The sequence below is a fragment of the Glandiceps talaboti genome, chromosome 10 (genome assembly GCF_964340395.1).
Source record: "Glandiceps talaboti chromosome 10, keGlaTala1.1, whole genome shotgun sequence".
Classification (NCBI taxonomy): Eukaryota; Metazoa; Hemichordata; class Enteropneusta; family Spengelidae; genus Glandiceps; species Glandiceps talaboti.
Genome location: NC_135558.1, coordinates 17,513,361 through 17,534,511, shown reverse-complemented (window position 1 = coordinate 17,534,511; position 21,151 = coordinate 17,513,361). Strand labels below are relative to the sequence as shown.

At 34.5% G+C, this 21,151-nt stretch overlaps 1 protein-coding gene across 1 annotated transcript; it reads right to left on the bottom strand.

The window, feature by feature from the left end:
- Positions 1-293: 293 nt before the first annotated feature.
- LOC144441125 (transcription initiation factor IIB-like) lies at positions 294-20,924 on the bottom strand. Its single transcript, XM_078130656.1, has 9 exons — positions 20,907-20,924; positions 17,026-17,130; positions 12,309-12,495; positions 11,826-11,912; positions 9,774-9,903; positions 8,572-8,681; positions 7,804-7,898; positions 6,939-7,015; positions 294-5,158 (listed from the first exon to the last, which is right to left on the bottom strand). Exons 2-9 carry the CDS (start codon positions 17,124-17,126, stop codon positions 5,025-5,027), a joined length of 921 nt encoding a protein of 306 aa, XP_077986782.1. The 5' UTR covers positions 17,127-17,130; positions 20,907-20,924; the 3' UTR covers positions 294-5,024.
- Between the last annotated feature and the right edge of the window lie 227 nt (positions 20,925-21,151).

Below are 21,151 nucleotides of genomic sequence, written 5' to 3'. Positions count from 1 at the left end.
ATACACTATATATATATATATATATATATATATATATATATATATATATATATATATATATATATATATATATATATATATAGTTCCTCCAAAGAAATTTCATTTCAAATATATATATATATATATATATATATATATATATATATATATATATATATATATATATATATATATATATATATATATATATATATATATATATATATAATATATATCATTGAAATGAAATTTCTTTGAACTCAAAGAAACGGCCACATCTGTGTTATTTTTTGTTTTACAATTTTTATTGTGGATTTTGGTAAAGTTACAATTCTATAAGATGATAATAAATAAAGAATATAACATAACAAGGTGGAAATTTGGAAGACTAAAATATGGTCGTAAAAGTGGCAAAACTTAAGAATAGCCTTAGTGTTGTTGGAGTATCTAAAAAATAATCTCTAGACACAATTTCCAATAACAAATTTAAAGGTCATCGTTCTGCCACACTGGGTGATATTGAAAGGTAGATGCAACATTCATCCTCATTGGTTGAAACCACAGATTTTTAATGATAGAGATATAACATCCATCCTCATTGGTTGAAACCACAGACTTTTAATGATAGAGATATAACATTCATCCTCATTGGTTGAAACCACAGGTTATTAATGTCAGAGATATAACATTCATCCTCATTGGTTGAAACCACAAGCTATTAATGATAGAGATGTAACATTCATCCTCATTGGTTGAAACCACAGGCTATTAATGATAGAGATATAACATTCATCCTCATTGGTTGAAACCACAGGCTATTAATGATAGAGATGTAACATTCATCCTCATTGGTTGAAACCACAGGCTATTAATGATAGAGATATAACATTCATCCTTATTGGTTGAAACCACAGGCTATTAATGATAGAGATATAAAATTCATCCTCATTGGTTGAAACCACAGGCAATTAATGATAGAGATATAACATTCATCCTCATTGGTTGAAACCACAGGCTATTAATGATAGAGATGTAACATTCATCCTCATTGGTTGAAACCACAGGCTATTAATGATAGAGATATAACATTCATCCTTATTGGTTGAAACCACAGGCTATTAATGATAGCGATATAAAATTCATCCTCATTGGTTGAAACCACAGGCTATTAATGATAGAGATATAACATTCATCCTCATTGGTTGAAACCACAGGCTATTAATGATAGAGATATAACATTCATCCTCATTGGTTGAAACCACAGGCTATTAATGTTAGAGATATAACATTCATCCTTATTGGTTGAAACCACAGGCTATTAATGATAGAGATATAACATTCATCCTCATTGGTTGAAACCACAGGCTATTAATGATAGAGATATAACATTCATCCTCATTGGTTGAAACTACAGGCTATTAATGATAGAGATATAACATTCATCCTCATTGGTTGAAACCACTGTTTAATTATAGAAAATACAACCTTGACAAAATGCTCTAATATAGTCAGTCCAGTTTTATTAAAAAATATGCAATTTATTGCATGTAATCTGTAATTGACACCATTTCATATTGCTCTACCTGATACATACATGTAATCCTATGAATACCAATGAACTGACCACATCTTTGAGACTAGGGAGAACCCTGGTGTTCAACACTTAGTCAAATAACCACAAATATCCTTCAGCTTGGAAGGTCAAGTAACTTACAAAGGTTATAACATACAAGCAGTTCAAAGATTTTAGCATTGAGCTTTCGATCTGTCTTGATCGACGATCCTCACCAGAATGACGAATTCTATAGTTACAGCTCACCACTAGGTGGCGGTATGACACTTAGAAATCATCTGATTGTAGATGTTAGGTAGTTCAATGCCCTCGTCTGTATCAGTCAAACAAATAGCTCTTTATACACTAAAACATATTTTCCTCTTTAATACAGAAAGCCTGCAGCTCAGATATTGTGACAGAAAATGCAAAACAAAGTCAAGATGAAAAAGATATGTGAAATACAGATCAAAAATAAGTTTCAATTTAAAACATTTAATGAGTACTTTTAAAGTTTTTGAAGTATCTTAGGAATGTTTCTTCACTTCTAAGTAAGTATTCTTTTTTCAGTAACAGTACCTATAGTTTGATACTTGTGGAATCATAGTCCACAAGTTTTTGATTTCTTTTTCTGTGCTAGCTCTGCTAGTTCAAAATTGGAAAAGTTCATTTTAATATGTGAAGCTTCTTTTGAAACACATTTAATGATGCACAGTAATAAAAAGCCCCACGTTGGTCATTTTCAGTCAAATACATGTAAAACTACTTTGACTGTTAACATGACTGCATTTGATAGGCCGCCAATATAAAAACAAACGTTTGTATAGTTTGGTCAATAGGAGGCACTATTCATACCCAAACTTTTTTTCTTTCTTGTGTGTTTTGATACGATCATCTTCTCTGTGTTTCTATATAGATATTGCTGGTATTCTCAATTTGTTATGACAAGTTTTCTGTTTTTAAATTTCAGTACAGTGTGATATGCCTTTTGTGTACTGTTCCTTGTACTGCCAAAAAATACCACTTTTGCCCAAAATTTTGTATAACCTGGTTGTTACACTGCTTTTGACAAATTAGCCAGTAAAATAAATGGAATATGACATATAAATCCTAATACACATTTCCTCAAACTATTTGAAAGTTTTGTTACGAGGCCATAGTTATGCAGGAAACCATACACAGTGGGTGGGGGAAACCTATAGACCTATATATCTGTATTGAACTACATACACAACTGACCAAAACAACGAAAGAAATTTAAAAAAAAAAAATTTTTTTTTTACTGTTTTTTCCAGGACCTAGGTCCTAATCAATTTTCTGGTAATCATTATATTGGTGCAACTTTACCAGTCTGGACTATTATGTACAGAAGGTTAAAATTTGTGTTTACTAGGAGGACAACCTTGTGAACCCAGGAATAGTAGTATACTAGTATATCCAATTTGCCATGCCATAGTATTTGATTAGAACTTTATATAGACAAAAAAATTGCACGTTGTATATCAGCATTCATTGATAATGGTAAAAGGCATAATAATATCAAAGTTGACATTGGTAGTAACATGAGGCACATGGTAAACACTTGCATTTGTGTACAAAAGGCTATTTTCATATAAGATATTCTTGATCAAGAAGAATCATTCTTAAATGTAGCACCTGCAGTGACCTTTGACACAAGCTAACCTGACCTTTGACACTAGCTAACCTTACCTTTGACACAACCTAGCCTGCAAACTAATCTGACCTCTGACACAAGATAATCTGACCTTTGACTTAATCTAGCCCTACACTTAACACAAGCTGACCTTTGACACAAGCTTGTCTGACCTTTAACACTAATTAGTCTGACCTTTGACACAAGCTAGTCTGACCTTTGACATTAGCTAGACTGACCTTTGACACCAGCTAGACTGACCTTTGACACTGATTAGTCTGACCTTTGACACAAGCTAGTCTGACCTTTGACATTAGCTAGTCTGACCTTTGACATTAACTAGACTGACCTTTGACACCAGCTAGACTGACCTTTGACACAAGCTAGTCTGACCTTTGACACAAGCTAGTCTGTCTTTTGACAACAACTAGTCTGACCTTTGACACCAGCTAGACTGACCTTTGACATTTTCCAGTATGACAGCAAATTAAAGACAATGAAAACAACCATCAGGCCTCTGTGAAAACACTAAAAACATATTCCTCCAGGAGACTTTATACAAAAGCAGCAAAAATAAACGTGGCTTGCAAAAGTGCCAAGTATCACGTCAATATCAAATATTTAACGATAACATTTCACTAGTTTCGTCAACAGTGTTTGTATGCCATCAGTTTCTTTCCCTAGTCAGTTAATACAGTTTAAAAAAGTGACTGACACCTGCTTGTCAAGAACTGATAAAGGTGTTATATTACTAGTACATATTTGTATAATAAATAATGAACTTGGTGAAAACTTAAAACAGATACACAATCAAGCGTAACAATAACAAAATATCTTTTAGAGAGTTTAAAATATAGATTGATCTTTAGAAAACGTTTTACTGTAACTTATGTAGAGCAGCACCTTTTGATTTTCTAGAAATGACAGGAAGACCTCAGTACTAGGGATTGATGGTAAAATAATGTCGTTGGTGGCGCTGTTTGCTTGGAGGTGACAAACAGCACCCAACAGTATCTTACAGTGTATACTGGGGAGTAGACTATCGTAGAACAAACTTGAACACACTGCGAAGTGAGTGTAAATTTTTACTGATCCGAGTTTGTTCTAGGATTAGCAATCTACGAATTAATGCAAAGTTGGTAAACTCTGATAAGACAGTGATAAAGGTAAGAAATAGGAAAATACACTGAGCGGAAATATTTAAAACTTGAAATGTAGAGAAAATAATATTTGAAATCCGGAAAATCACAATTGATTTATCATCCTTTTCCCTGTGGTGTGTTACCACAAATAAGTTTTGATTGTTGAATTTGAATTCAACGCATTTGTATTGGAGGTTTGTATCAACTATGCATTTCTCTAAAACATTGTTACAGTAATATCATATTGCCTTTTTATAGCTTGTTTTATGTTCATTGTAATAATACTCTATAGATGGCAGTCATATTATACGACTGATCTGGTGTTGGTTATTGACAAATATTTTTCACTTCCCCTTTCACTTCTTTATTAGCACTTTCTGTTTTCATTCTGAATTCTTTGAAATATTTTTTTTTTTTTTTTTTGCAGAAAATAAATAAATAAACGATTGATTGGATGGGGGACACTGGCTAGTACACAATCAAAAACATGTAATTTGACATCAAACACAGCCACCACCTACAGCCGTATTATTCATAAAGTTTTGTGAGTGTACAATTGCAAGACCTTTCATCCCCATTTCTCTGTATACTGGTTCAACCTCACAGCTTAAAACAATGGATCAAACCACTGCATAGGGGTGTAAACATGAACATTATGGAGGATTTTTGTGTGTGAATTTCCATGGAGGAATGGTTCTCATGGCTGAGGCAGTTGTCCGATTTGAGTAGCAAATTTAAAATCTTCTGGAAAGAGGTCTATGGCCTTGGGAAATATAAGCCTGTAGGACTGACGTATTGTGACATCTGCTACACCGGCAATATCACCAATTTCTGGAAAATAAAATATTTACATGATTATAAACCATGTGAAGTTTCATGAGTCTTAATTAATAATAGTTGTCAGTGGCCGAGTCGTTAAACCACTTGCCTCTTGCCACAGCGGTTGGGGTTTAAACTCATACAGAGTTTGATTAAATTTACCATGCTGTATGTAAAAAGAGTGTCGTTCAGTTTGACTCTACCGAATAACGCAGGTTTTCCCCAGGTACTTCGGTTTCCTCCTGCATTAACACTGAACCCATGTGGGATGGCCCTCACTGGAGACAAAGTGTTTATATATACTTTTTTTCAAGAACTATCCAGTATAAATAAAAGATTATTATTATTATCATTATCATTATTAAATTCATTTTGGGGACATGTTCTACCCAATTGGAGGTATGCCCTTGCTCACATCATACTTGAAGTGGTGTGCAATTAATAATAGTAATAATAATAATAATAATAATAATAATAATAATAATACTTTATTTTCACTAGATTAAAAATCATACAACTGAAACTATAAAAAATTGAGTGAACAACAAAATACTGTGAGCAGACGTGGAAATGAGAACAAATATAGTTGACAAAATAACTAATCAAGTTTGACCTCAATGAAGACAATTAGACAATAATATACTTGCATACAAATTTACAGCAAGAGAAACTAACAAATAATCATGAAACAAAAATGACCATGATACAAAACTTAAAAAACATGTGATGATAAATAATATTATACCCCTGGCATGGACATACAGTGTAATTATACCCCTGGCATGGACATACAGTGTAATTATACCCCTGGCATGGACATAGTGTAATTATACCCCTGGCATGGACATACAGTGTAATTATACCCCTGGCATGGACATACAGTGTAATTATACCCCTGGCATGGACATACAGTGTAATTATACCCCTGGCATGGACATACAGTGTAATTATACCCCTGGCATGGACATACAGTGTAATTATACCCCTGGCATGGACATACAGTGTAATTATACCCCTGTCATGGACATACAGTGTAATTATACCCCTGGCATGGACATACAGTGTAATTATACCCCTGGCATAGACATACAGTGTAATTATACCCCTGGCATGGACATACAGTGTAATTATACCCCTGTCATGGACATACAGTGTAATTATACCCCTGGCATGGACATACAGTGTAATTATACCCCTGGCATGAACATACAGTGTAATTATACCCCTGGCATGGACATACAGTGTAATTATACCCCTGGCATAGACATACAGTGTAATTATACCCCTGGCATGGACATACAGTGTAATTATACCCCTGGCATGGACATACAGTGTAATTATACCCCTGGCATAGACATACAGTGTAATTATACCCCTGGCATGGACATACAGTGTAATTATACCCCTGGCATGGACATACAGTGTAATTATACCCCTGTCATGGACATACAGTGTAATTATACCCCTGGCATGGACATACAGTGTAATTATACCCCTGGCATGGACATACAGTGTAATTATACCCCTGGCATGGACATACAGTGTAATTATACCCCTGGCATGGACATACAGTGTAATTATACCCCTGGCATGGACATACAGTGTAATTGATCCAGCTTACATGGCAGTAAGTGATCCAGCTGACACCAAGTAGATTACGAACCAATAAAAAAAAAAATATTCGATCATCACGACTGTACAGATAGTGACAGTGTTGAAATTGTAACACTGTGGTGATCAAAACACGAAAAACAACTAGTACATATTTAAAATGCGAGTGTTCGACATTTACCTTTCTGTGATCTCCTTTCTTCTGAAGCCTGTGATGCCAGATAAATGGCAGCTGCTGCTACGGAGATAGGACTTCGTCTGTAGAACAAAAAACACAAGAAATAAATCCAGGACTGTATGGTTTGTATTACAATATACAATCTTTTAAACATATCACACTACTTGATACATAATATAGTTATAAACTACAGTTGTGTGTGTTGACTGTTGAATAGAGGAGAGCCATGACAATATATTTTGTGACTTTTACAATTTTGTTCAAATAATGTTAAATGCAGAGCTGGCCACAGGTGTGGTTGTCGTTAGCACCTTGACATCCTAATTTTGAATAATTAAGAGTTATGAATAGTAATGTCTTTTCAGTATGAGTAACGAACAAGCCCATAGTCTGATCATGTTTTGTCCAAAATTGTATATATCACGTATAAATGTCAACTTTCTGTAACAATGGTATAAATATAAACTTTCTGTAACAATACATACATACAATTGCTGTCATGGATTTCCATAGAGGAATTGCTGCATTGTTCACTTCAAGTTTGACAATAATCCCCATAAAGTTAGGGGCCTTTTTCTACCATTGTCCCACCTTTAAAAGTACTGCTTCAGCCAATCAGGAACAAATGTCAGTCACAAGTTAGACCCTTTAACTATTCGACTATTGTGACTCTACAGATTATGCTGTAATATGATCAACTTCAAGTCCTGGTCTGGGTAGCGGGTTGACCAGTGTATGGCGTGATGAGTCAGGAAAGAAAACCAGATACACAGTGACTATACTACAAAAACACAGTGACTCCACAAATTAGGCATTGATACTCAGTGGAAAAAACTCCAGAAAATTAGAAAGTGGACATAACACTTACCCTGGTACAAGATCCATTTCAACTGCTTTTCTGGCAATGTGTGTGGCTGCCCTTTGTACATGTGTTGGTAAACCAAGCTTGGAACAAAAACGTGACTGAAACAAGAAAATAAACTTTGAGGTTAGCAATCTGGCTCAATCAGCTTACCTGACATCATGAATGAGAACAACAAGCTGTGCAATCTAGTAGTACAGCACATGTAGGGTTGGAAAAACTACACAATAACATGGGGTATTGCCAACGTATAATAACAGAATACCACACTCAATGAACTGAGATAGAATATCTCACAACTTTGAGAATTGTTGTCTCTCATAAGCCGCAGCCACAAGTGCAAGTTGACTCATACAATGTAGATCACACACTTTGTAGTTGGGATTGCCAGCTGGACACTTTAACAGTTGATACATATTTCCACTCATAAGTTTTGATGTTATTTCTATTAGTAAATTTATACATACACTGACTATTGAATGCAATTGCATTAATACAGAGTGTGTGCGATCAAATCTATCCAACACTGTCCCAGATTGCTGAAGGACATGCAAATAATCACAGAACCCAATGATATGTGAGAGTAAGTATAGCGTACTCATCACTATTTGCGTGACACTCATTTGAATATCATTTCCATGCAGGTATTAAATGTTTTCAGTATTGCACTGCAGTGCAAATATCAGCAGTATGTGTGCTCACCGGTACAAGTAATCTCTAGTACATATGCAATACTTATGTAGTTTCACGTACATGTAATGTTCAACAACTCACCATAAAATCTCCTGTTGTTATAAGATCTACACTGGTCTCCAAAGCTTTCAGGATTTCTTTAAAACATCTACCTATTTCTTTCTTGCTAACTCTAGATATTGCACATATTTCTGGAATGAAAACAATGTATTCATCAGTCTCTCTCATTCGTAACACAGAAAATCTAAGAGTATTCCACACAGTACCATTATACAAAAAGTTCTCTCTACAAAGATTTTTCTTGTAAAAACTTGTATAGAAGCAGAATTTGGTATAGACCAAATCACATCATTATAGCAACTTGCAGGTTTTGTGCAAGTAAAAACACTCACAGGATTATTCCAGTCTTTTTCCCAGGAGCATAAGTTTTGATAACAATTTCATTTTCTGAGTTATTTTTAGCATGTGTTATTTGTTGAAGCCATCATTCATGATACTTAAATCACCTACATCATAACATGTCGTACGATAAAGTTGGAGGGTTCTATATACTTTTAGCTCATTGACATGATGATGCTCTGTTACCAGGGCAACAGCTAGTTCTTGGAAACCCTTTGAGTTGAGTGTTGATGAGATCATCCAGTTTTTTTTTTTTTTTTTTTTTTTCATCAAAATATAGTTATACATGTATGCAAACTCTTGTGTACACTGTTACATTGAAATGCAATTGACCTGCGTGAAAGGAATAGACACAACTGTGATTTTCAAGATAAACTCAATTGATAAGACCCCTGTATATAAACAATTACACTCTTTGGAAAGTTCAATTCAAACAATCAACGCCAAGTGTGGTATCTGATAACAGGAGGTCATAACATAAAAGAAAGCCAATATCTAGACTGAGTGAAGTTGACTTTACTAGAAACACTATTTTTATAGACAATCTTGCAATACAATGGATTGAACCCTTAGACTGAGATTGAACACAAGACATCTATTCTACAATCTTCTGTTATCAAACTTGGTATTGAATGTTTCAAATGAACTTCCCAAAGAGTGGAATCATTTATATACACGGGTCTTATCAACTGAGTTTATCTTGAAAATCACAGTTGTGTCTATTCCTTTCACACTGGTCATTTGAATTTCATTGTAGGATCAAGTAATATGAAAAACATCAAATCTTACAAACATATCTTCCTTATACTAATTTGGGACATAGTGAACATAGAGAAAGTGTGACGATGATTTCATAGACACTTCACATAGACATGTTGACAAACCTTTGAATGTTCTTGGTACACCCTCCTGTCTACAAGCTATGTACAGACAAGCTGCTGCAATGGCGTCATTACTCCGACCCCTCAATGTTCTTTGTTCATGTACCTGTTTAAATAATGTATTGGTCCGGTCCTGGAAAGATTAAGTAGAGGAGACAAAAAAGAATGAATGTACAGTTTACGAGAATACAATTAGAATATTAGTCAGTATGTGCAATAATGTAATATATGTATTTGTTTCAAAGCTAGGGAGTTAGGGTTGGGAGACAGAATAATGTAAGACTCCCTAGCATACAAGTGATTTGTATTTTTTTCAGAATGATTTATAATTACTTCATGTATGTATGTATTATTAGGTTCATAAATGAATTCAGTATTTATGGCTAAATTTAAATCCTGTTTCTTTTTATTAAAAATATTTCATTTAATTTCCAATTTATGAATCTGGAAAACATTATCCCTGACAATGATAAACTCATTTTATCTGACGTTATTAACTTGTTCCAATATATTTTATTTCTGAGTATTAAATTTCTTTTAAATTTTTGTCTAGACAATTTTAAAAACAATAATTTATCACAAGAAAACAGAAATGTTCACTTAAGAAAGTAACTATAAATTCAACAAAGTTGAAAAATAAAGTGATGTGTATATGCCCTTGTTACAGCTAAAATGATTTACATTGTAGGACTTGGTGTTTCACTCATGTAATATGACATTTAATACACACTCTCAGACAACTTCTAATGCAAAAGATATTATTACATAGGTGCCGTGCATAGTGGGGATGTAGAAGTAGTCAAGTTGAAATGTTGATTATCAGTTAGAAAATAAACAATTGCAGCCAATTTAAAATCATCAAGTCCATGTGTACTGTTTTCATTAGAAGCCTGTTTTTACTGCACTGTGAAAGAATATCAATGCTTATCAGTGTTCAATGTGATTGGGGCAAAGGATCCTGCTGTGTTTATTGTGTCTCTGTTATTGTTAGTTTAGAGTTGAAATATGTCTATCTTTGTGTCAAAAACGTAATGTGTGACTCCATCCACACACACACACACACACACACACACACACACACACACACACACACACACACACACACACGTCCATATTATTTTTTGCTTGAGGACAAGCTAGTAGCCCCACTCCTGCCCCCCCCCCTCCCCCCTGTGACCATGACTACATATGATCTCTTCTAAATATAGTAGGAAAGTTTCAAGAATGTATTTCTCTATAATAGCATGTGCAAAGCAAAGTGATAAATCATCATGCAAGCCTTACTGATTACAAAAATGTTTTTTTTTTCCCCCACAATGGTGCCCGCCTGTAATGACATGGCATATGGGAACTGAAATGTACTACTCTTAGACCAGTAATTGAGGTCTTTATTTACTAAGATAGACACAAACTGAAAACTATTACAGCTGTGGTATACTATTGAATAGATATTGGTTTTATTGTTCTCACAGTAGGGTGGTGTTTCAGATGACTTTCATTATCTCGCAGGGTACATTTTTTGGGGACTTCCAACGTTTACTCTATCTTGATCACAGGGTGATTAGATTCACAACAGCAACACAGCTATCACCAGCTTTATGTAATCTACCACATCGAACAACAAAAGTTTCAGTCTGTGTCTCTCCCAGTAAACAGACACCTCCATTACCAGAGTAGTATATTGTTATGTTAGATACATCTTGTGGGGTCATAAGCAGTCTGCCCTATTCAATTTGGTGTGCCACCGACACACATAATTTCTAGGGATGCACCAAAATTTGGTGTTCCCCTATCTCTTACTATGTGGTGACCAGTGTGCCCTATAGGCCAATTTGACGTGCCACTGATGCACACACAATTTCTCGTGACGCACCAAAATTTGGTGTTCTCCTATCTCTTACTATGTGATAATGACTCACAAGAAATATCACTTTTTAACATTTTGACTCACAACATCAAAATTCAGCTATCATTGTAGAGGGCACACTGGTCATATGATGTACAATATGTACGTATGTTAATCCAGTATGTACATGTATATATATATATACCTACCACAATGGTCTTAGGTAAATTAATTCTGTCTGCCATCTGTGCTATTTCTTTGAAAGCCGTCAACAATGCACGATCTGAACTATTCATCTGGAAAAAAAAAATCAGGAAAAGACTCAAATTATATAATTTTTTTTTTACAGTGAACAAAATTTTTTCTCTACAGTACATAGATTAGATAGCACTCACTCTCTGATTACAATCTGCTGTAGGAAGCAGCTCGATTTAATCTACAATGTAAAAATAATTTCAGACTTCAAATGTCAGATGATGCAGGTATAGTACTGATAATATTTACAGAATTTACCACTGGTATGATACGAGTTGTCATGACTACTTTATTTTTCCATGAATATTCTATCAAAAGACACTACCATGGAGAGTGTACAAATATTTATAGGTGTTAGTCACCTGTATGGTCTTGTAGTTTTGAGACTGATATTAATGTTTATCAAATAAAAACAAAATAAATAAATAATAACTCACAGTTCTCTTATTGTGGTATTTGACTGAGCCATCGTCATTATATCCCCCAGCACCACTAGGTTTACCGATTATAGTAGATAAATTACTACCAGACAGTAGTGTATTCTCAGCTTCACCAACACGAGATGGATCTTTCTGTGCTTTGTCATTACTAAATGTACGCCATTCTGATCCAACATCAATCACCCTGAAAATAACAAATTTAATATTGAAAAATTTTCTGCATATCAAATATCAAGGACAACATTTTCAAATAAGGTTTAATATTCTCTTGATTAGCCAAAGTTTCATTATTGATAGAATATGTGAATTGCAGAAAAAATGAATTCATCTTGAAAATATTTGTATCAAATTAAATGCCCCCCCCCCCCCCCCCCCCCCCCCATCCAGTAATACATGACGTCACAGGACTTGACAGAACTATGGTGAATTCTAAGCCAGAATGTATCCATGAAACTCTAACAGACATAAATTCTGTAGTAGGTTCCATGTAGTCGATAGTTACAGTGCATATCATAGAACCTAACAAAACTCTTGCGTATGAATGTTGTCAATCATCCACTGGTCCTTACGAAGTTAACAATGTATAATAAGGCCTAAACAAAATAATCGTTCCGGTTACCCGACCCACCTAGCTTTTCACTGCTGATCCTAAACTTCTTTTAACGTATTCAAGAAAAAATAATGAAATCGCAAAAATTGTGAACCCTCATGAGAAATAGATGTGGAAACTGACATCAACTTAAAAAGACAAAATCAAACTGTTTTTCCAATCTGTAATAGCTGTACATTTGATAGGAAGAAATAAACAACACAGAGACCATTTGAAAAACAATGGAAAACCTGAACTAGACACAGAAAAAAAAAATAAAAAAATAAAAAATCTGCCTACCCCACCTATTCTAAAATTGAGCGTAATCGGAACCACACAATTATCTTTATTAGGCCTAATTACAGTCTATTCTACTAGACTTACTGTTGCCATTTTTTTCATGAAAACAATGTCATATCCTGTCCTGAATGCTTGTTCTTAGACATGATCTAATGACACTAAGAACCTTGTCTGACATCACTTTAATCCTACTGACATTGTTACAGTAACCTTTCATTGTCTGACTTGGTAAATATTGCTATATTTTGGGGGTAAACTGTATTATTATCTTTCCAGACTGTTACTCTGTAAATGATTTTTTTTGGTATATTATAACAATGCAAATGTGAACAATAGCTGTACTAAGCAGACTGACAATAACCCTCAGTTGGCTGATCAAACGGTGTTCACTGCAGCTCAGTACAGGGAGATAAAAACAAAATACACACAAACAAGTCAAAATGGGGAAACTGAGGCAAGGTTGGTAGCAAACACTGATTTTGTAATGATGTGCAAAGTTAACGAAACATCACACATAGAAAATATTGAAATGTTAGTCAAGGCTTTTTTTACAGAGCTAGATTAAGAAATATAGCAAATGCCAATGTACATCAAATGATTTTTGTCACGACATCAGATGATGTAGTGTAGCCGTGTACACGTACATTGTAAAATTGCTCTCAAAATCAGATGATGCAATATATTACATGTACATTGTAAGATTTCTATCATGCCAGGCGACACAATATTTCAGGTGACATTGTAAAATATAGAATTCAACAATTTTTGCCAGAATGCTATATAAAGAAAGAAAGGATCACCGGTCTAGACTGTAGTCAATGACATTTGAAAGGACAAGCTGTTTCACAATTTACACTTTGATGGACCGTGAAAAACACAAAACTGTCAAAACCTGTCTACATAAATACAAACACCCCAGATGTGTTATCTCTATATACTTATTATTAATGGATTTCCAATTGATATGTAATTTCCGTCTGTGTTAATTTGTTATAGTTTTTAGGATTAATTCCATATTATAAATTACACCTCATGAGAGTAATAATCATTTCAGTAAATTAATTGAATTTTTAGCTAAATATTTATCTTGAAAAATTAAATGTGATATAGGTACCGTACTCTGACATATTTATTTTGCTGGTCAAAATTTTTTAGTGGAAAGACAATTTTTGGAACAATGATTGTGTACACTGTATTTAACCTATTGGGCCAATGATCTGTGTCTACAAGCAGTGACATCGATGTGCTATAGTCTCGTTACTATACATGTAGTCATTTTCGTTTGTCTACGATCTCTCGATCTCTCTCCACGTGTAGTCAAATGGACAAATTCTACTGAAAATCTAGCTAAATCTCCTGCTGCGGGGAAAGGGTGAACAGTGCATGTCAGTAGTGATCCATTACCCACAGACAGGCAGTTGTAATTGGTTACTTTGTTCAGTTTGCTACAAACTCAACATCCAGTTTGAAAGTACAAAATGTAAGTGATGGGAAGATAAGAGACGAGAGGATGTGATAACAGCAAAGTGTTTACATTTTGTATATCAATGCTGTTGGTGGCAAGAATGGAATGCCGTGCTAAAGAAAACTATTTGACTATATGGTGGAGATCATGATGATCAAGCTGATCGTAGTGTGTATGGGTACTAGACTATATGCTACACTGTATTACAGCATACATGTACTTACAATATAGCCACATCACTTTAAATTCATACTTATCAGGTGATTTATTTGATAATTCCCTGTAGTTATCCAGAATTTACTGGTGAAAGTGATGTTATTCATATGCCAAGTTACTTTGGTGCAAAAATTATTTCAGCTAAGGCGTAAAAAAAAATTGTGTGGTTCCGATTACATTCAATTTTAAAAGTAGGTGGGGTAGGTAGATTTTTTAATTTTATTTTTATTTCTTTTTTTTTTTCATATGTGAGTGTATAGTTCAGGTAGTTATGTTTTTCTGTTGTTTTCCATATGGTCTCTGTGTTATTGGTTTCTTCCCATCAGATGTACAGCCATTACAGATTGGAACAACAGTTGTATATTGTCTTTTTCAGTTGATGTCAGTTCCAGCATCCACTATTTCTTGCGAGACTTCATAATTTTCACGATTTTCTTATTTTTTTCTCAAATATGTAAAAAAAGTTAGGGTTGGCGTGAAAAGCTAGGTGGGGTCGGATAACCGGAACCAAACAACTTTTTTTATTTGGCCTAGATAAGCTGCAACAAGTTAATCCTGTGTTCCTGACTTGTAGTTTTTTACGTGCAGACAAATATTTCCCTTAGTATAGAGAGAGGATTAAGAGTCTATGAAAAGTACTAAATTTTCAAAGACCTTAATACATATTGTTTTTAAATTATCATAAATAAATGAAATGAATTATTAGTACCAGCTCTTTCAATATTCAATTTTGAGCTCTTGAAATAAATCATGTTTTCAAAATTTCAAAAATGCAAAATAATATTCCAAAGGCTTTTATTTGTGAGGGTATGCAAACAAAAAATACATACAGTGACGATTTTTTTTGCTGGTATTTGTAATTGGAAATTTCAAATATTCTCTCTCAAATTAAAACAGGCAACAACAATGTGTTTGCTTTAAAATTTTAAATGACAACATACTTAATGTACAGTTGTAAATTTAATGAAATACATGGCAAATGGGATTGTATTTTTAGTTTTGTAAAAGCAATAAGCCATTCCAGACTGCAAATAGGAAATTGAGAATACAACGCCCTTGCTCAAAGTGGGGTTATCATTACATTTTGTACTTCATAGTACCGTTTCTTAAGAGCATTGTCCCTTGCTATTCTGTAGAAGTGTCAATCAGGGATGTTTTTCATATTGTTCAGACATCGAGGAAAGCAGCAGTGCTCTATGATTAACTGAGTAACCTATACCATGTATACCTCCAAGGTACACACAGACAGGAAGGAGAGTGCCACCAGGGCAAATTTTGGAAAAGCCTAAAGCTTTCACATTGTGGAACAATTTTCCAAGAGATTTGGAGTACACATACATGTAGCTGGATATTTACCTCTAAGCCAATTTGATGTGCCATGTATGCACAACAATTTTTTTGTGATGTCTCGTAGGGTCAAGGGCCATTCGTCTGGGTAGCACAATTGGTACTTCATCCATGGCATGTGGTGTTTGGAGGGTCCTGGGTTTAAGTCCCAGCCCTGGCCAGCTTTTTTCCTTGTTGCCAAATGTAGTCAGGAAGGAGAAATATTGGCTATATGTAGACCTAGGACGTGGATACAGGCCTCTCTGAATACTAGATGGATACATAATCAACTGTGCTACCCAGTTTGACATCCACAGATACAATGTACATGTATACAAAAATTTAATGTGTGGTGCAGTATGCCCTCTCTAATGATAAGATAGCCAAATTTTGTTGTTGTGAGCCAAAATATGGAAAACAGGGATTTCTTGCGAATCACCACATAGTAAGAGATAGAGGAACACCACATTTTTTTGGTGCGTCACAAGAAATCATGTGCGTCAGTGGCACCTCAAATTGGCTTACAAGTTAGAGGGCACACTGGTCACCACATAGTAAGAGATAGGGGAACACCACATTTTGGTGCGTCACTAGAAATTATGTGCGTCAGTACATGTTAGTGTGTCAAATTGGCTTAGGGCATTCTGGTGTATTATTCCACTATCCATTACATGTACTATGTGTACAATGTAGGTGGAGACTCCATTTTTATAATTTTGAACAAAAAAATATGTGGTCTTTTTTTTTAAAGAAGCATGATGCATCATCTAGCCTTACAGTAGGCACCATTGAAAGGTAGAAATAACATTGTGCATTACCTGTCTCCTACTACTAGTCCACACTCTGAACAGATCATATCACCTGCATGGTAATCTTCTATAAGATGGGCATCAGGATGCGCTGGACAATTCACTGACATTGCACTAGAGTTTCCATGGAAACAGAAAGATAAGATGAAGAAATATCAATCAACAACAAAGTATGAGTTTGTTGAAGGGTCAGATTAGGATTAACATTCAGGTGTGAAAGACGAATGGTTGAAGCGATATGACTGAAGTATGTAAATTCATAGACTCCGCGATACGCTGTGTCGCTCTGCCCTCACCACACAGGGTACCTTATACAGAGTAACAAATTTACCAATGGACTCAGGCTACTATCTCTCTTCTTCTCTTCTGAACCTGGAAACAAACTCTGCAACTCGTGGACACTCACTTTCCTGATTTTTAATAAATCATGCTTATGTAAGGAGGTATAATTATATTATTCCCCAATATTTTTCTTCATTCATCTGGGAAAATACTTGTGACCTAAGACTCGTAAGAGTTTGTCACAACCAGTCAACAAGGACCCCTTAGGTCACTCGTATTTTCTTCAGAAGAATATTGGGGAATAATTATCTTCATATTCTTTTGTTATGTAAATAACATGTGCCTACTTCATTATTTCCTGGGGAGAACACTGCTGTGCATACCATTTGAATTTCAACACATACCACAAATATTTGTCTCTACATTTGTAGACTCTAGTATAGACATCAAGGACTGTAGTTCTAGACACATAGCTGATATTTAAAATAGTTGGGACAGAGGAAATGTTCTGAAACACCCCTACTTTCCTTATATCCTGTCTGTGGGCTTTGGTTTGAATTCAATTTGATTTATTTTTGGCTGTTACGTTTACTGTCGTTGTTCTTTTTGTGAGTGCTTGTTACATACATTTTTTTTTTGTACATCTGACACAACATCACAGGCGTTCCCGTACCAAATCTCAAACTTACAAGTAGCCAATCAGAATCTATCTTACAATTTATACACAGTCATTCAACATTTGAAATTGAAAGAAAGAGAACCACCAAACAATCGCTTATTACCGTTGTCTGCACTCTGTGCGCGTACTCTTTTCGAACAGAGCGCTCTGAAGAACTGTACCCGTATGTATCAGCGCATTACGCATCTCTGAATTCATTGAATGGACAACGACTATTAAGACAGAAAAAAAACCAAATGTATAATTCGACATGGTTTCTTTTCAAAAAATTTGTCAGTTCATCTTTTTAACTCGTAATCGTATGTAAACATGGTAGTTACATGTACTTGTGGTTGGTTTGCCCATAGACCCTAAACAAACCCCTTCACATTATTTACATTGTATTCACAGCACTATAAATTTATGAAGTACAACTAGAAAGAAGAAAGAAAAAAGGGTAGGATTTCCTCTATAAAATAGTGAGTCATATTTCACACAAAACAAACAATGACATCCTTAACACTAGCAGACAGACAAATCTAACAAACCCTGTTGACCTTACATGTAACTACTGAACAATTATTCACAATGGGAAAAAAACACACATCACATGTTTGTTTCTGACCAACACGACTTCAAAAAATAGGGTATATAAGTCAGAATTTTATTTCATTGTTTTTTTTTTATATTCTTTTTTTGAGCAATATATTGTAACTTGATGAGTTGCAAAAGAAATAAATTAAGACAATTAGTTATGTAATAGACTGGATATACCTTTTTGTACAGGTTTTGTACAAATTTATTTCACCAGATAACAAAAATAAGCTACACTTTCAAAAAAACATATGATACAAATGTACAAAATGAATACAAAAGAAATAGACAATTGTTATCTGATATGGACCATGGAAATAGTTCAGCAGAACTAGTCTTGTCAATGACTGTACATTTTTCTACCTTTCAAATCGATAATGGGACGCAGCAAACTTTCACTGATCAGAAAAGTAAAACAAAAGTACTCAGCACACACACACACACACACACACACACACACACACACACACACACACACACACACATGCATATACCTCTAATCAGTGTGCCCTCTAATGATAGCAAAATTTTGTTGTTGTGAGACAAAATGATAAGAACTGGGATTTCTTGTGAGTCATCATCATGTAGTAAGAGATAGGGGAACACCAAATTTTGGTGCATCACTAGAAATTGTGTGTGTCAGTGCATGGAGGTATAAGGGGTCAGTGGCACATCAAATTGGCTTAGGGGGCACACTGCCTCTAATAGTAACAGATATACACACAGACTTGTACATTTTATAAGGAAGTTTCCTTGTCTGTGATAGACATAACTCAATGATGTACAAATGTATTGAGGACAACAAAGAAAATAGTTGAACACTGTACTCATTTGCATAAAATGCGATGTATACACATACATGTACATACACATAACTCAATAACAAAAAGTGCTTATAATACAAGGACAGTAAAAATGAAGTGGGAAGCAATACAAATACAAATACAACAAAAAGCATGTTGTCATGTTATGAAAACACAAAGAGAAATGAGACTTAGAAATGTGCGGGTTGGAATTAGTAAGTCACAACGGTAGTGTACAAATTCAATTTTACGGCCTGAAAAGATGTGATTGCTTTGGAATGAGATTTAAAAAAAAGATACTTTGGCATGAAAATTTATGTAGAAAATTCAAAATAGAACTTAGAGTTTTGAATGTAAAAGAATATTAATGTTTTAGGATCAGCTTTTCAGTTTCTGGTTGGTCGAGTTATCGAAACACACTTTTTTTTTATTTGGTGGAAGTAATTAGAACCCTTTGACATGCATGAATAGAACTATTTACAACTAAAACAAATATGTATGTTTTATTCATGGCCTGGTTAGCATTATTCATTCATAACACTCATGTAGTCAATTTATTACTGTTTTGTTGTAAACCATTGAAAGCAATTTTGATATTTTTGAGAAAAAAATTAGCTGTTATTTTGATTAAAAGTTAAATCAAATTTCGGGAGATTGAGGTCAGTGCTGTGCAGCATGCAAGTTAACATGGGTCTCAGTCTGCGCTTGGCTTTCACTTACAAGAATTTTTTTAAAAGAAATATGTCTGGATGGAATGGTATTTCTGAGTCTGGTGACGTGTGGGACAAGTGCACGGGCAAATATCAAATTCAGGACTTATTCATACAGTTAGAAACTAGCGCTACTCAAAAGTCGTGGCCTGGGGAGGGAGGGGGTGGGGAGGGGTGATCAAGTTACACCATATAAATCATAAATAAACCTATATGCACCACAAAAGATGAATAATAAATTACGTGTATATTGAAAGTGACACGTACACGGAGTGGGAAATGCCCATAATACAAGCATTTCATTCAAAAGTAAAAGATTTACATTTTATCTTTAGAAATTTATTTCAACCTTGAGATATGATCAACTTTGTACTGACGATGATAATTGACAATGACATTGAACATAGTGTTTATATACATCGCAGATATATAATGTGATTTCGCTACTGACTGTGATTCTGTGAAGCTATATTTCATATTTCGTCATTGCAAAAAAAGAAAAGAAAAAAAAGGACCGAATCTTTACCATTCAATGTTAAAACTTACTTGGTCGTGTGGTCTAGCGACGTCAAATTGTTTAAATTAGCAATGTCCTACCCATAGTACGTAATACAAAAAATGTACATGTACATCATGTATTGTATTGTAATGTGTGACGGTGAAACGTGAGAAATACTGCCGACACGACACATCAGCGGTAAAAACGAGAAAACATTGGTATCATGGTTTGATTTTCAGTCAAAGTACTGAAAACTATCAACATTTCCATTTTACAAACTTAGAAGGCCGTAGAGTTCCAAATATCGACAAAACGACAGATTTTTCGGGACAAAGACAACTTACCTTGCACTCGAAGTAGACGCCATTTTTTCTGATGTTAGGAACCCTTAGCTCTCTCATATTTATTAACAAAGGTGTCGATGACGTCACTTCGCTGCGTCATGAAATTACTGTACGTAAAGTTCCGGCAGTTGTCAGTTTCTTATTTATTACAGCGATAAAATTACATCAATGGAACAAAGATCGAAGGAAAATAAATGTTTGCACTGATGAAAGAAACATTTGTGTAGGACTACGTAAGTTTATAA